Raw genomic sequence first — 16,339 nt, forward strand, 5'->3', positions numbered from 1 at the left:
ATAAAACCCCGGGTGCATGTGTGTAGGTGTGTCTGTCCGGAGACTGCAGCGCCGAGACCGGAAGCGCAGAACGGGGGGCGGCCGCGACCTGCGCGGCCTCTGCTAATCTAAGCGGCGGGAAATGGCGCATCGCGCAAAGTGGCGGATCGGTTGATGTTTTGCATAATCGCCCCCCTCGAACACCCGAGACGTGGTGTGCTGTAAATGGGGCGGACTTTTGCCTATTTGCACCCCGGTTTTTTCGTTGCTGGTGCTGCTGGCTGACTGGCCGACGGTCATCGACAAACAATTTAGCGGCATCAAGCTCCTTACGAAGTTTTGCGTCAAAGTAATGATTAGCATTTGTGATATGGCTTTTTTTTTGCGTGCTACTAAAAGTGCATTTGTCGCCTTTTATGCTATTTCGAAGCAATTTCGGATAAAATTTGGTTTGCGGAAACGTAAAGCATGATACTGAATGCTTTTAGTAACTACGCTTAGCTAAATAAAAGAAAATGTACGGTCCCTATTACAAGACTCTGTCTGTTAAAAGTGGCTGGTTTAGCAGCAGCGAGCGGCGCTGATTCTCCGGGACTTTTTTTTGCCAAAAACTCAACTCATATCGTACCACACAACCACCGTATTCGCTTGATTTGGTGCCACGTGACTTGTGGCTATTTGAAAAAAAGAGCAAATGTTCAAATGCTCCTTGTATGAATGGGGTTGGGGGAGAATTTCTTTAAGGGGGGCTTCGGTAATTTCTGGCCAAAAAAAAGGATACTTTTTGCGGATTTTTTGTGCCGTAACCATTCGACTTTTTTCTTTTAAGTGGATGGCATATTAAATTGAAGCTTTTGAAGAATATTTGACTGTGTTTTGGGCAAAATTGATTACAAACTCCATCCATGGCATCAAATTTAAGCAGTCGTGTCTTCGAAAAGATACTTTTTCCAGTGCCCATAACGTAGCTGCGTGATGGGTCATCAGAGAAATACAAATCGATATTCGTTTGAAAGATTATAAGTTTATCTAGGTATCCTCGTCGAGTTTTTGTTGAATTTCCTATTTTTCGATATTTGGCAGATTTTTGAAGTTCAAAAAATTATGCTTTTTGAGTTTTTTTTTCTAAAAACACGATTTTTAAAGATTTGTTTTGAAAAAAGTATCAACAATTTTCATAAAATCTCGACGGGACTACGTAGCAAAGAGTGTACAGATTATGTGTTAAAAATTTCAAATCAATCAATCCAGTAGTTTCTACGGTACGATGATCACCGACTTTGAAAACGTTGGTTTTGGAAAACGCATGGAGCCTTGTATGAAACGCGGATTTTCAAAAATCTGTATCTTTGTCAGTTTTGCCTCGATTGATCCAAAACTTTTACACATTGTTCTTGAAAGGATCAGCATTCAGGGAAAAAAGTTAAAAATATGTATCACATACAAAAATAAATACCACAGCCCATCCTTTAAGGTAAGAAAATAGATTTGAAGGAATAAATCGAATGTCACCTTCTTTGACACTGTAGTGCGTTATATGAACTGTTAATATGTTAAGTAAATTTACCTTAAGAAGGACCTGCGATCGCTTGGCATCCGATTCCGTGGCTGCGAAACCACGAAACCACGAAGTGACACACAGAGCATTCCAGAGGATATCCGTCCGCTGAAGGGTTGTTGGCTGCAATTGGAGGATTGACCCCGCGCACTAGTTGGGGGGGGTGTATGGGGAGGTGGTAATTGAATTGAAATGCTGGCCACCGTTCCCCGCCTTTCCTCCTCCTACCCTCCAAGGGTTTGGAAAATACGTTTTTGGTGGTTGCTGGCCAATTTTTAGCGAGCTTCTGGCTCTCCAGCGCCCCACCCCCCGTGTTCGGGGGTTATGAGTATGATGGTGAGATTGTGTGTCCGTGTCCGTGTGTGTCTGAGGCATTATTGGGTGAAAGGTTAGCTTGCACCATAGGCATTTGTAGACGGGCTCTATGGCTATGGTTCCTTACCGAACGGTCTGGCGTCCACCCCTCCTTCCATACCAATCCAAAAAGCCCTGGACGGACGGTCGGCCGGCCCCAGGCCCGTAACATAGGGCATCGTATCTAACCAGAGAAGGGGGGGAGGGGGAGCGAATGGGATTAGTACTCTAGCGGACATTTGCGGACCCATTCGAACGCCCGCCGGGGCCTGAGTTTGGCAAAAGAAAGCGCCCTTTTGCACCTTCATCCCTCGCCGCTCGCCCTCTGCCCTTTTCGCCGACCCAAAACAAAGTATCCGTTGAGTGGTGCTGATGGTGGAGGGGGAGGGGGCAGGGCGGGGGGTGAAAAGGTGCTTGAGTGTCCGTGAGGCCAGAAGGAGTGGAAACGGTAAGGGATTAAACTGCCAGGTTGCATCGCACACCATGCTATAGCTGGCCAGTTGGTCTTAGAGCTTGCATCTGCTTTTTTTTTCGTTTCCCCCCCCTTCTCTCTCTCTCTTCCCCCGTCTCTCTCTCTCTCTCTCTCTGACTGCCCACAAAAGGGATGCGAATCGAAGGCTTGCGCGAAAGGAATTGAGGCTTGTGAAGGGGAAACCAGGAAGGGACTGGGAAGGGAGGGTGCAAAATGTTCAGTAAGTACTTACAAATAGGATTTTCCACATTTTCGGAAGCTCATACACACAGAAAGACACACACAGATACGCACGTGCAGCCTGCCTGATCGGCCAACCGTGCAACCCTCATCCCCCTTTTATCATCCCTTCATAACGGCTCGGGGATGGATAACGGTCGTGGTACCCCGGAACGGCGCATCTGTTCCCTGGTGCCCGGTGACCGCACTCAGTTGCATCAGGTAGTGCATGCAAACATATACACATGCGTCTATTTATAGGCATGCATGTGTTTGTGCATCTCCCGCACCCCTTCCCCTGTGGTCTACCGTTGCTCGTCCGGGCGATCGCTTTGCTGTAAGTGAAATTCCCTATGTGATTATGTGTTATTATCGTTTTGGGGTTTTTTCCCCACCCTCCATCCCTCCTTCCTCGCTAGAAAAGGAGAACAATTTGCTCAGCCGTTGCCGCTGCCGCTGCTACGGGTGCGTGGTTAAAAAAAAAAACCGGGGGATCTAGTAGCTCCACAAAACCGTTTGTCACACCACACCCCTTCTGTGCCCCCTTTGTGGTCAAGCCGCACGCATCATCCCCCTTTAACCTTTGAGCTACTTCCGCGCTATTTGTTCTTTTCGGTACCGCAAGCTCTGCCCGGTGGTAGATTCTCGACCACCACCCCCGTTCATCCCCTTTTCTTTGATTTCTTTTCTTTTCAACGGCGTTCAAGATAAGAGCGATCTAATGATGGTGGTGGTGATTAGCCAATGATATTCCCCATAAAAAAAAACACAACAATCACTGCTCACAAGCCCCTCCCCTTCCTTTCATCCCTCCGTAAGGCTGATGAGCTTCTAAAATAAGTTTCTTCCCCCATTTTCGCTCCACGTCTGCACCCCAACAACCCCTGGATGAAGCTGTAATCATCTTGTCGACCCCCAGAACGTACTCATTCTTCACTGGTCCGTACCCTCTCTCTCTCTCTCTCTCTCTCTCTCTCGTTCTGCCGGCCCGGGGGAAAAAAACAGGAGCTGACAGGAAAATTGCTCCAACGCATCGATAGCGCGTAACGCGCGGAAGGGTGACAGCGTAGGCGGAGTTGGTAAACCAAAAAACTTTGTACCCAAACTGCACTCCAACGAAACCACCAGCCCACGCTTTAACCACTTCTTCTTCCCGTTCTTCTTTGAAACGAGAACTCCAAACTCGCCAATTTCCCTTCACCCGATCACCTGATTGAGAGACAGGTTTCCGGCAGGCGCTGGCAGCCCCGTGTGGGTCCAACTACGAGTCCAAGGACGATGTTGGAGCTCCCGGAAAAAAAAGAAAAAAAAGAAAAACTGATTTACCGCGGCCACGAGCGGTACACCAAATTTGTCTCCTCCAACCCCCCCAATTCAATCCAGTCGCTCTTTGAGCTCTCGAACTGTCAAAAGGGCGCCCCGTGCACGCCTGACGGTCTGACTAATTGCTGGTTTTCGGTAGCGGGTGACGGAAAATTTTCATAATTCTACCCCCTTCTGCTGTCGATTCGATCTGGGTGCACCCCGCCCTTGCGAAAAGTTTTGTTCCGTCGCGACCATCGAACGAAAAAAAAAACAAGAAGGGGTGGGGAGGCATAAAGTGGCGAGGGCAAGTGATGCTGGAAGTCAGGAACCCGTTCGAGCGCACGGAGCACCTTTGACAGCCATCAATCAACCATCATCCGGCCCGGCCCGGCATTTCTGCCCAAACACGGAACACTTTGGGAGGGAAAACTTTTCGTTCCAAGCAATCAATCAGACCATTAGCACTAGCTAGCTGGCTAGCTGGCGGGCTAGTAAGCTGCCGCTACCACCGTGATTGGGTGAGCGAACAACAATTGGTACATGGTACACGAAACAACGCAACTTTTTGCTTCCCACACTCTGCACTGTGCGTTGCCGAACCGTGCCGCGAAACTGCACGCGAACCTCCGCACCTCATCCCAACAGAGTTCGTCTTCGTTTCCGTTTGCGTGTGCATGTGGGCGCGTAACGTGGTGTTTTTCTTTTCGAACAACAATCTGCCTGCTGAATTCCGATTCGGGATTATATGCTGCTGCATCACTGGCACAGCTCATCATTAATGAGCGGTAATTACGGCTATTGAACGAGTGTAGAAGGAGTGGAAAGAGGGAACCGTAGGAACCGTATCGTAATCTTGTTCGTTAAAGGAAAAAGCACAACCTCTGGTTACAAACTGATTCAGAATTCTTACGCATGCGGATTATTAAAAATGTTGCTGGGTATAATTTGTGTGTTTTATGATTGATTTGCGATAGAAGCCGCGCCGAGCTTTCATAAGAAATGTAGATCAATTATTGTTTATTGTTTATTAAGTATGAAAACTCAACTGACACATCATGGTCTACTTGAGTTTATCTTAAACCTAGATCGCAATCAATCAATTATTATTCAAATCATTTTGCGAAACTTGTTTGTTGATAGAATCGTACAAAGCATCACGTTTGCATCCTTAAAGTGCTGGCAAAAAATGGAAAAATTTGAAACTCAACCGGAGTACGTGGATAAACCTATAAACTATAAAAAGAATATTGATTTGAATATTTCTGTTGACGCGTCGGAGATATTTCTGATCTCGCAGTTACGATACGATGGGCACCGAAAAAAGTACATTTTTTTCAGACATTCACGTGCTCCTAAATTTGATACCGAGCATGAAGTTTTTCATACATCGTCCCCAAATTACGACCAAATATAGTTGAAAAGTTGTAGTTTGTTTTAGCATTTGCAAAGAAAATGTATAAGTAGATAATTTTGTAAAAAAACAAATCGCCAGAAATCAGAATCAAAAGACTTGGCCGGTTAGGCGATGAACCCGGTTTGATCATTGAGCAATCCGTCACCACCACCAGCGTGGTCACTATTTCAACTAAAAGAATCTGCCAAAAATGAAATACTGGGGAAAATCAACAACAAAATCTCGACGGGACTACCATGGATAAACTTATAACCTATCCAAAACAAAAAACACTGATTTGTATACTTCAGTTGACCCATCACCCAGGTATAATGAGCACCGGAGAAAGTACCTTTTCAAAGACATGTGTTTCTAAAATGGATACTATTTATAAAGTTTTTAATAATTCTTCCTCAAAATACGATCAAATTTTCTTCAAAAGTTGTAGTTTAATACGACATTAACTTGAAGTCATAAAAAAGAATGGTTTCTTCTTAACAAATCGTTAAAAATGAGCAGCTTTTTAGACCCGAAATAACCTTAGCCCTCCCCGCCCCTAAACAAACCGGTCCATCCTTAAATATGTTTTAAAAAAACCATGCCTGCCGAGTATTTAATGGATTCCAATATGCTCATTAATTATTTAACATAACATTAACATCAAGAATAAAACGTATGTGATGTTCGTGCGTTGGAGATGAAAGGGAGGCCGAAAATTAGCATGTCACTTGATGGTTGGAATGTAACCCAATGTTTAATCCTTAGCAAATATATTAACAAAAATGATCATAAACAAAAACAGCAATAGAAAGGAAGAGAAAATTCCAGTCTACGCCTCCTGTATATACATCTTATTCTCTCTCTCTTTTTCTGCCTCGTTTACAGCGCTCACGGCGGTCAGCTGGGAGGAATGGTGGACGTACGACGGTATCTCCGGTAAGTGATCTACCCCCCAACCCTGTGTCGGAAGTGTGTTTGTCACCTGACTCGTTTCTCATGGTTTTTACCGTTTCCGAGAGCTGAACATCCCGCTCCCCAGCGGTGGGGGGGGGGGGGGTGCTCAGAGGTTGCAAATCGGTAGCCAGAAGGCCGAAGGAAGAAAGGAAGAAGGGTGAGCGGTCTGACGTTTCCCTCGCTCCATGTTTTTTGACTGATGGTGAGCCGCGGTAAGCGCGGCTGTTTGGGGTCTAAGCCGCTCACCCCCCTCCCCCCCCCCCCCCTCCTTCAACCGTCAGTGGGCGGCGAAAAGGGGAACACGGAGGGTTGAAGGTGAGAAAGGCCAGCAGTTCAGCGGCTAAGGCCAAAGCAAAGCGCTTCAGCGATTCCCCGAATTGCAATGGGGATGCTGGATGTCGCTCGTCCCGCAAAGCCTTACCCTGCTGCTGCACACACGCGCCACCCGCTTCCCCTCCATCCTCCGGAACACGCAACATCTGATTGTTTTCTCACAATTAATTTTAATAATGAATAGGATGAGAAGGAACCTTACCAACGGTTACCGTGCGCGGGCGTGCACCTCTTTTGCGGTTTCGCCTTCGTTTTTGCTTCCCTTGACCATCAACCCCCCGCTCCACCGCGACCCCCGCTCCATCGTTCCGTAAACATTCCCTTCTTCGCTTCGCTTCCCATTTATGGGGTGGGCGGCGGCCAGTAAAAGCACACAAAAACAAGCGTGGCCAGCAAAGGCAAATCGTTAGACAAATGTACTCGCGAGCGCGAGCCGTGAGCCGCTCCGCTCCGCTCCGAAATGATAAACAGAAGAAAAGCGACGACCAACCCCTCTTGCCGTGGCTGGAAGGGGGTGAGCATTTCGCCGTGGAACTGAAGTAGCTGTTTCTGCCAGCGACTGGCTGGCAGGATCTTGGAGAAGCTTTGAATCCAGCCCGTATGTGTTTTGTGTATGTATGCAACATGGGAAAATACGCTCTCTGACTTGCTGCGCTGCGTTCCATCGCACGACGTCGCTGACGATGATGGTCAGCAAAACGAAAAAAAAAAAAACTCCCCAAACAAGAAACCTTCCTCCCTCAGCCGCGAAGACGCGAAGATGCGCCCCCTTTAACCGAGGAAAAAAGATAATATCACACCGAACAGCAGGATTTGTGGGGGGGGGGGGGGGAGTAAACGTTTGCAAAACGTTTTTAACGCTGGCCGGTGTGGTGTGAGGGAACACAAAAAGGAAAATGAAAAAGAAAAAAAAAAGGGTGGCCGAAATGAGGACTGAACAACGACTACACTTTCAGCAGCAGCAGCAGCAGCAGCAGCAGCTGGCTAGGTCGGGAGGTTGTGAATTATAAATTAGATCTGCTTCGGAACTTTTGATCCAGCTCCAGCTCCTGCTCTGCTCAAGTGGTCCCCGTTTTCACGTCCTACCTCGGGCGCCAGGGGCGCAATAACGGCCTAATCGTCGGTCGGTTGGTCGAGTTTTTTTTTTTTTTTTTTTGCGCTGACGCTCCATTTATTATGATTGTCGTGCGGCCAATTGTTGCGGTGTGGTAGAAGTCTGTTAAGCACCCTGGATGAAAGACGCAAAACGGGATGATGAGGATCCGCACCACGGTAATGATGATGATGAGGTGCGAAAGGTGCGTCATTAATTTGGATGAGATTTGGGTTCTGTTGCTGCCTCTTGATAACTTCTGCTGTCTCTCTCTCTCTCTATCTCTCTCTGTGGTACTGGTTTTAGTCTAGCTCAACTCATCCGCAGCTAAACGATGATGATGTTTTTGATGACCGTTGCCCACCGCGCATCGGTTAGAACGTCTTGTGTGCATGATGAGCGCCCAACGCGACGACAACGCGACGGCGAAAGTTTTTTTTTCTGGGGGGTTTTGTGTTTTTTTGTGTTTTACTTCTTGTTCCGCTTTGCTTGCTTTCGGCGATTCGTCGTCGCACCGTACCGTGAGATTACACCTTTTAAGGGTGTGTGACGTGGTCGCCCCATTGCCGGGTGCCGGAAACAAATGACCGGCAATCAATTATTCCGATTCTCGAGCGCTGCGCTTCTGTTTTGTTGCTGTGCGCGGTGTGTCTTCAAACCATTTCGTTGCCCGGCGCCATCAAGGGGTGGACCAGGGCCACATTCGCAGTCTCTTACAGTTGCTCTCATCATCAATAATCTGCTCCTTTATTTTTATCGTTTTTATCGTTTTTGCGCGTTTCGCTCTTTCAGTTTTTTTGTTTGTTGTGTGTTTGTTGTTGCTAGCGCCTCCCCCTTCTTTTTCTCGTGTTTCCCTGTGGTTCCTTTTTGGTAGAAGAACAAAGTCTGCCTCTGCTTCTGTTCACCTTACGTCACCATAGCCCATAGCGGAAGTGGTGGACGGTAATTAATCTTTGCCCTCCCCCCGACACAGGTTACACTTGAAGTGAGTGTAAAAAAAAGAAACAACCGCTGCGTTTTTCCATCCATCCATCCATCCATCCATCGGAAATGTACTCTTGACACTCGCCATCTCCGTTTCCGCCCGGCCACCCTTAACGTTTGACCAAGGGTTGACGACGACGACGACGACTCAATTTGTCGGATTTGTGTGTCAGGTGGGTGGATTTCTTTTCGGGTTAACGCACACCTGCCCCGCGTCACCCATTCCTCCGCACTTCACAACGCCAAACCGAGCGAGTCAAGTCTCGTCGCGAGAGCGAGAGTGCCAACATAATTAATTAATGGTGGCAGCTACGGTCGCCCAAGATTGAGTAACGTTCCACCATCATTTCATTCCTTTCCCGCTCCCCCCTCCCGCCTTTTTTTTTTGCTCAGGTTTTCGGTCATTGTAGTTTTTCCGCATGAGACCCCCCCCCCCGCGGGGGGTCTTAACCTTTTAAAAATACGCTTGGGACGCTTTTTACGTTAACAATAAAATGGGCTTTCGTCGTTCCCCGTTTGCTAATCCCGCGAGCCGCGACAAGCCAGATGTTTTGCACTCGTCAGAGAGAGAGAGAGAGAGAGAGAGAGAGAGAGAGAGAGAGAGAGAGAGAGCGATGTAAACTTCGGCTGGGGTGGATGGAAAACTAGCGGCCTAAAGCACCCGGATATTCCGAATATTAAAATGTTAAATTAATAGAACCGAATCCCAAACGCGGCTGGGAGTCAGGAGGTTTGCTGCATGGATTGCACAGAAAACGTTTACCAAGGTGCTAGTTTTGCCAACCCCCGTTTGCTGGGAGGTAAGGGTGGAAGGGGGGTGTACCAGCCAGGGGGTGGGGGGGGGGGGGGTGTGAGGACGAGGGTGCTTTACTGGTCGTTCGTGTTTGCTTTACCTTTGCGACTTAAAGGTGCGCTGCCACCCATCGATTTCCACCCCCTGCCACTGCTACAACCCCTAGGAAAAGGAAGGAAGGACGACGACGACGACGGTAACCCTCGGAGTTTGAGCCTCCGAGGATGTCGGAGCCCAATATCAATAACACGGATCCACTCCCGGTGGGCCAGAGTGTACGCCCAATCGTCTTAATCCCTTTGCCCCGGCTCCGCCCCCCCCCCCCCCCCGCCAACATGGGCAGCAATAGCGACGGTGCTAAGCCGTATCCGGTACCCTCAAGGCGAGTTGCACAAAAGCCACCCCCCGCCTCCCCTCCCAAAAAACAGGCCAAAGGCGCCGTAGCCACTGGAAGGCCACTGCACATTATCTTTTATTAAACGGTTCTCGCGGCACTTGCGGTCCTCTCGCTCGCTCTTTCTCTCTCTCTCTCCCCCTGTTCTTCCTCAATGATCGCCATTTTCCAATATTCTCCGCCTCCACCCTCCACCAAGAGAGGAAGAGGTTTTTATTTATTTTTTTTCCTTCTTCTGACTTTCTGCTATCACGCGCGCTCTCCTTCTCTCTCTCTCTCTCCCTCGCTGCATCCATTACACTATCTCTATCTCTCTATCGTTTATTATGTTTTCCAACGGAAGCACAAAGCGAAAAAAAAAAGGGAAAATTTAGCTACACACAGCTCCTTCTCACACTCCCACTCTCCTTGCTTCCCCACCCCGCGATGGTAGTAAAATTTGCATTTCAATCATTTTGATGTCGCTCCCAGTGTGCAGGTGTTTTGCCGTTTGCCACCTTTCCGCCCGTTCCGCTCGAAGGGTGGCCATGCTGCACCAGCTTTTGTGTTTCTTCCCGGCCACCGGGGCGCAATTTCGGAATCGACGGCCCACTGCCGCTGGAGGAGGAGGAGGAGGAGGAGGAGGAGGAGGAAGAGGAGAAGAAATGACGGGGGACGGGGTTTACGGAATTTTCCCGATCCCATCAGCCATTTCCTGAGCAGCGCCATCGGTTCCGGTTTTATTTTAATCGCCAACGACCACCCCCGCCCCCTCTACATTCTTCTCACGCTGACACTGGGGAAGGGGAGCAAGCTTTATTGCCGATCGATGCTGCCTATGCTGCGTCTTGGTTCGCTTTGGCCCCGATAATGCTAATCAATCGCAATCTACCAGATGTACTCGCTAAGGCTATGAGCTGCGCTCTGCGCAGAGAGAGAGAGAGAGAGAGAGAGAGAGAGAGAGTGAGAGAGAGAGGAACAGCATGAGAGCGAACGGTAGTCGCGTCACTAATTATGCACCGTCTCAGAGCTCAGGGCTGCTTTGATCTTTTCCTCGTCACGATGCACACACATTCCTTTGGCTTTTTGGCTTTTCATTAGCTTTTCCGGGTGGCCCGTCCGTCCGCCCGTCCGTCCGCCCACTTCCAGGTGCCGTCATTTTCGGCTCCTTCATCTGGTTAGATAGGAAGCGAGGAAATTTAAACTGGCGACCTGAGTTGATTGCTGCAACCCGAGGGACTCGAAAGCTCGGTCAGCCATTCTATCTGGGCTTGTTTTTTATTTATTTTTTTATTTTGAGGGGGAGTGCACAAGTACAATAACCTGGTAGCTCAGTTCCTCAGCAGGAAGCTTCGTTCCACTTTTCCGTTTTGTTTTTTGTTGTGTTTGCTTTACTTTTACGTTTGTTTGTTCGTTTGTTTGTTAATGTATGGGACTTCGGTATTTCATTTTGGTCTGTGACACATGTTTTTAACATTTTTCCCTGAATGCTGATCCTTTCGAGAGCATTGTGTAAAAGTTTTGGATCAATCGAAGAAAACCTGAACAAGTTAAGGCTTGGGATCACTCAACTTCAAATCTATTGGAGCTCGCAGGGTCTTACACAAGTTATGTTTGGTAAACAACATGCTGGTGTGGACACTAGCCGACCCATTTTAATTGTCAATTTCAATCAACGTGTGAACGGCCAGTTAGGAAAGCTCACAGTGCACTGACACTAGCGCGTACTAGCGCGCGTGCCACGCGTGACACAGCGAGCAAGATGTTTCGCTTCCCAAGCAACCGAACCGATAATCTCTTAATGACGCTGAGAAGCTGCTGAGTAACGGGAATTAATGTTTGCGACCGCGAACCAACGAGGGCCAATGGGGAGGATAATGAGTGTGCGCTCATCATCTGCTCGTTCGCCCAGGTGTAGGGCCGGAAAGATCCCAAAACCTGAAAGAGGAGCTCGATGACGAAGCACTCAGGTAGGTTGGTAGGTCGGTTGATCTACAGAAAATCAATTACATCGAGCTGACACTCCTCGGGCATCGGGCAAGATGCTCATCCATCTTGAGAAGCCCCCTTGGGGGGAAGGTAGCCAGTCTGACTGTCTTAGGATTCTTCATTTCCAAGATGGCAATCAGTGCTCGTGCTGCCTCGGAGTTACATCGGTGTTTGTTTGTCCTTTTGACCTCATCCGGTTGAGATCATTCTGTTGCTGTCGCGAAGCCGAATAGGACGGCAGAGAGTCGGCCTGAACATCCACCCCGCCCGCCCAAAAATCCAGAGTGGATGATCGAGTCAGGCAGCAAGTAGAAGATCCGAATCGGCTTGTTTGGCTGATCCCGGGGTACCAATCGTTTTCCGATTTTTCGATATATCTGTATGTGAATCTGTATTGAATATATTTAAAGGCTGGCATTAGTGATTAAAGCCAAAGGAGGTCATATAAATTATTAAATCTTTAATACAACAACTAGCTTTTAAGTGATGGTTTGAAATAAAGACGTGGATTTTTATTCGTGTCATACCCAAATCTACTGTTTTTTCGCAAAAAAAAATTGATTCTTGTAGCATCGTGAGAGGGAAAAAAGGATATAGTATGTTAAAATAAAACTATAGACTTGCTCTCTGCTAGAAACATCAATCCACATGACGATCGCATGACAGTCTTTTATGCAACATGAGATTGAAGATGGTGATCGGAGGTGGATTTTTATTCGTGCCGGGCACTGTATTACAAAAAAACAGTCGTTCAAGGTACGAAAAGGACGCAAAAAAAAGTGTATCCACCCTCATGTATTTCATTCTTTGGTATTGTACAGCTTTTACTACACAATAATCATGTAACCATTTTTGCTCTCATTTTCAATGAGGCATTTCAGTTCGTTTAATCCCAAAGTCATCTTTTATGGTCTGTTTTACGGTTTTATCGCCAATAATAATGGAGTTATGCACCTAAGAAGCGCGAAGAAACGTGATTTTCTTACCTTCATCGACCTTTTTTTGCAATATCTTTGTTTCTAGGAGGTATTTTTGAAAAATGTAAAAAACATAACAAAGAAGCATTAAAAACCCAAAGCTATTGATATGTGATACACATTGTTAGGCTGAGTGTTTCCATGACCAATCAGTCAAAATGTAAATTGCTTGCAAGGGGTGAATAAACTTTTTTTAAATACTATAATTATTGACATAAGAAGTGATCGTACTTAAAGTTGAAGCAATCAAAAAAATAAAATAAAATCAAAATGTATCTGTCTCCCCGCAGGTCCCGCCTTCTGGGGTCTGATCAACCCGGAGTGGTCGCTATGCAACAAGGGACGCCGCCAGTCCCCGGTGAACCTGGAACCGCAGCGCCTGCTGTTCGATCCGAATCTACGCACCCTGCACATTGACAAGCACCGGGTGAGTAGCCAGCGAGTAGTAGCGAGGTTCCTGGTACTCATGTCCCCCCCCCCCCCCCCCCCCATGTTCCCTCCAAATTCGCCGCCGTGTGCAGATCAGTGGCACCATCGCCAACACGGGCCACAGCGTCATCTTTACCGCGGACAACGAGACGATCTCGGCGTACGGTACGCCGCAGGTCCCGGTCAACCTAACCGGGGGCCCACTGTCCTACCGGTACCGGTTTCACGAGATCCACATCCACTACGGGCTGCACGATCAGTTCGGTTCCGAGCACAGTGTCGAGAGCTACACCTTCCCGGCCGAGGTAAGGCGATCGGTGCCGCCGATGTTGCGACGGTTCGATGCTTCATCATCCCCCTTTTTTTTTTTTTTTTTTTTTTTTGTAGCGACCAACCAGATCCAAATCTTTGGCTACAACTCGCAACTGTATGCGAACTTTAGCGACGCGCTGTACCGGGCGCAGGGGATCGTCGGGGTGGCGGTACTGCTGCAGCTCGGTGACCTCTCCAACCCGGAACTGCGCATGCTGAGCGACCAGCTCGAGCGGATCCGCTACGGTGGCGACGAGGCACCGGTGCGCCGCATCTCGGTGCGTGACCTGCTGCCCGACACCGAGCACTACATGACGTACGAGGGGTCGACCACGGCCCCGGCGTGCCACGAAACCGTCACCTGGATCGTCATGAACAAACCGGTCTACATCACCAAGCAGCAGGTAGGTTTGGTGCCGATCCCAAGCCGATCCGATGTGATGATGACCCATGTCCGTTTACGCCCGTCTTCCATTACAGCTACACGCGCTCCGCCGGCTGATGCAGGGTGGGCCGGACCATCCGAAGGCACCACTCGGGAACAACTTTCGGCCACCGCAACCGCTGCTGCACCGCCCGGTTCGGACGAACATTGACTTTCGCAACAAACAGGAAAAGGGGGGAAAAATCTGTCCAACTATGTACAAGGACGTTCACTATAAAGGTAAGGTACAGCAACCCCCCTTTCACCCCCTCTTCTACGCTACTTCCTTTTTTTTGGTTACTCTTTTTTTTCTTCTCTTTTTTGCGTTTTCTCCATCTTCTTATTATTTTTCTTTTCTGCTTTATTTTCTCCTTGTGCAGGGTGAGGCAAAAAAACACTGCAACACAGTTAAAACGCCATATCTTTTTCATTTTTGTTTGGATTTTATTGAGTAAAACCAAAAAATGTCGGGAATTTCATAAACTTTCCGAATCAGTTTAGTGTTTTTTACGGTATGTCACTGTTTGGATGAATTATGGTCTTGAGACCGTGAAGAGGCCTTACTTCGCTTGGCCGCAAGTGATGAAATTCCGAACTTGGTTGTCTTTAATGAGAAACCATTCGTTATCCTGTAGTTTTTAAACGAAAAAAAATGATAGGGTTTAGTTGCCAGAGTCAGCTGATGATGTACAACCTCGGCTGGCCACCAGGACACATAAGCCGGGGTGGATAACCGGGTTGAGATGCGATAACACGCAGTTTTTCGCATTATTCGCACATTTTCGTTCGGTGGATCCGAGTTAAATCAACAAATTCATGTTGCCAAAGCTATTAAAAGGTTCATTCCAAGAAATGCAAACAATTCATGTGAAAGACCTGCAGATACCAAAAGGACTCTGTACTTTCTCTTAACGCAACCGCGAGACATGAGATGGGCAAGAAAAAAAAACGTTCCACACTTCATTTCCATGTCTCATTGGCTGTCAATATCTATGGAAGTAAAAAGCGCAGGACTTCTCCGTTTGCGGCATTTTGAAGGGCAAGGTTAGACCTAAAAAATGAAATAGTTTTGAACAGGTTATGCAAACGCTTCTCCAAGAATGAGCCAAAAATGCCACAAAGCACCCTGCGTGCAACGAGCGATGGTTTCTTCTTCCGTCTCAAGACCATAATTCATCCAAACAGTAACTTACCGTAAAACATACGGCTCGTCCGTCCTTATATATGTTAAAAAAAAAGTAACATACCGTAAAAAACTAAATTGAATCTGAAAGTTTATGAAATTCCCGACATTTGTTGGTTTTACTCAAAAAACTCCGAACAAAAATGAAAAAGATATGGCGTTTTCACTGTGTTGCAGTGTTTTTTTGCCTCACCCTGTACTTCTTCTTCTTCTTCTACTACTACTACTACTACTACTACTACTACTGCTACTACTACTACTACTACTACTACTACTACTTCTTCTTCTTGTCCTCTTCTATTTGTAATACTTGTTTTTCTATTCCTTCAATCTACATCTCATGCTTCCTTTTTGTCTGTTTTTTTTCCCGTTCTTCTCATTCTTCACTTCCCAATTTTGTTTCTTTCTTTTCTTTCTCCTTCCCTAGCTAATAGCTGGAAACACAACTGAGCGCAGGCAGCAGAGTGGAGCGGCATCCTTGTCGGAAGAGGAGGAAGAGGAGCCGTCGAATGAGGACAGTCTGGTGGTGTTTGGCCGTTGAGCACACTCCGGGTGGCGCTCTCTGGGGTGGGTCGGTGGGCAGTTAGAACAACTAGCGGTGGAAGGGGTAGCCTGGGGGGGATGGGGGTGTTGAGAATGGAGGATTCAGCAGATGGTAGCAGCGGTGGTAGCAGTGGTCAAACTGGTCCCGTGGTTTGGCGTCCTGCGTAGCGAATGTGGGCATGTGTATGAGCGTGTGTGTGTGTGTGTGCGTGTGAGGGATGTTATGTGGTCGCCCTGGTCTCCTTCTGGCCGTCATTCCATCGACCAAAAAAGATGTAACGGCAGCGAAAAGACGCCCAAGATGGTGAAGAGAGTGCACGAGGGGTTCCTATAAATATCCTGTGCCAGTGGGGAAGAGCAGTGGACAAACTCATGCCCACCCCCCCCCCCCCCTCTGGGCGGAGTGCAACTGGTCGCGCATCCTCGCTGGCTGGCATCCTCGTCCGGAATACGGAAAAAAAACTTTTATGCACCTCGTACACCCTCCGGGGGGGTAGGAAGGAAACTCTATTAAAAGTTTCGAATAATTTGTAAATAATATTAATACAAGCTTCACACAGCAGCAGCAGCAGCAGCAGGGGTATCATCAAGCGACAGTCTGCCGTGCGGTAAGGGATGGACGGAATAGGGTGAGACATGCGGGGGTTGGAAAGTTTTATTTTCTTCTCCGGG

The 16,339-nt window shown here is 47.8% G+C and overlaps 1 protein-coding gene across 1 annotated transcript in view; it reads left to right on the top strand.

Annotated features, from left to right (window-relative positions):
* Positions 1 to 15,683, top strand: part of LOC126580009 (carbonic anhydrase-related protein 10) — a 56,445-nt gene extending 40,762 nt beyond the window's left edge. Inside the window, exons 3-8 of the mRNA XM_050243834.1 lie at positions 6,166 to 6,216; positions 13,067 to 13,203; positions 13,298 to 13,510; positions 13,604 to 13,921; positions 13,998 to 14,181; positions 15,552 to 15,683. Coding sequence (XP_050099791.1) covers positions 6,166 to 6,216; positions 13,067 to 13,203; positions 13,298 to 13,510; positions 13,604 to 13,921; positions 13,998 to 14,181; positions 15,552 to 15,574 — 926 coding nt within the window. The 3' untranslated portion in view covers positions 15,575 to 15,683. The remainder of the gene's footprint in view (positions 1 to 6,165; positions 6,217 to 13,066; positions 13,204 to 13,297; positions 13,511 to 13,603; positions 13,922 to 13,997; positions 14,182 to 15,551) is intronic.
* The last annotated feature ends 656 nt before the right edge of the window (positions 15,684 to 16,339 follow it).

The sequence above is a fragment of the Anopheles aquasalis genome, chromosome Y (assembly GCF_943734665.1).
Source record: "Anopheles aquasalis chromosome Y, idAnoAquaMG_Q_19, whole genome shotgun sequence".
Taxonomy (NCBI): Eukaryota; Metazoa; Arthropoda; class Insecta; order Diptera; family Culicidae; genus Anopheles; species Anopheles aquasalis.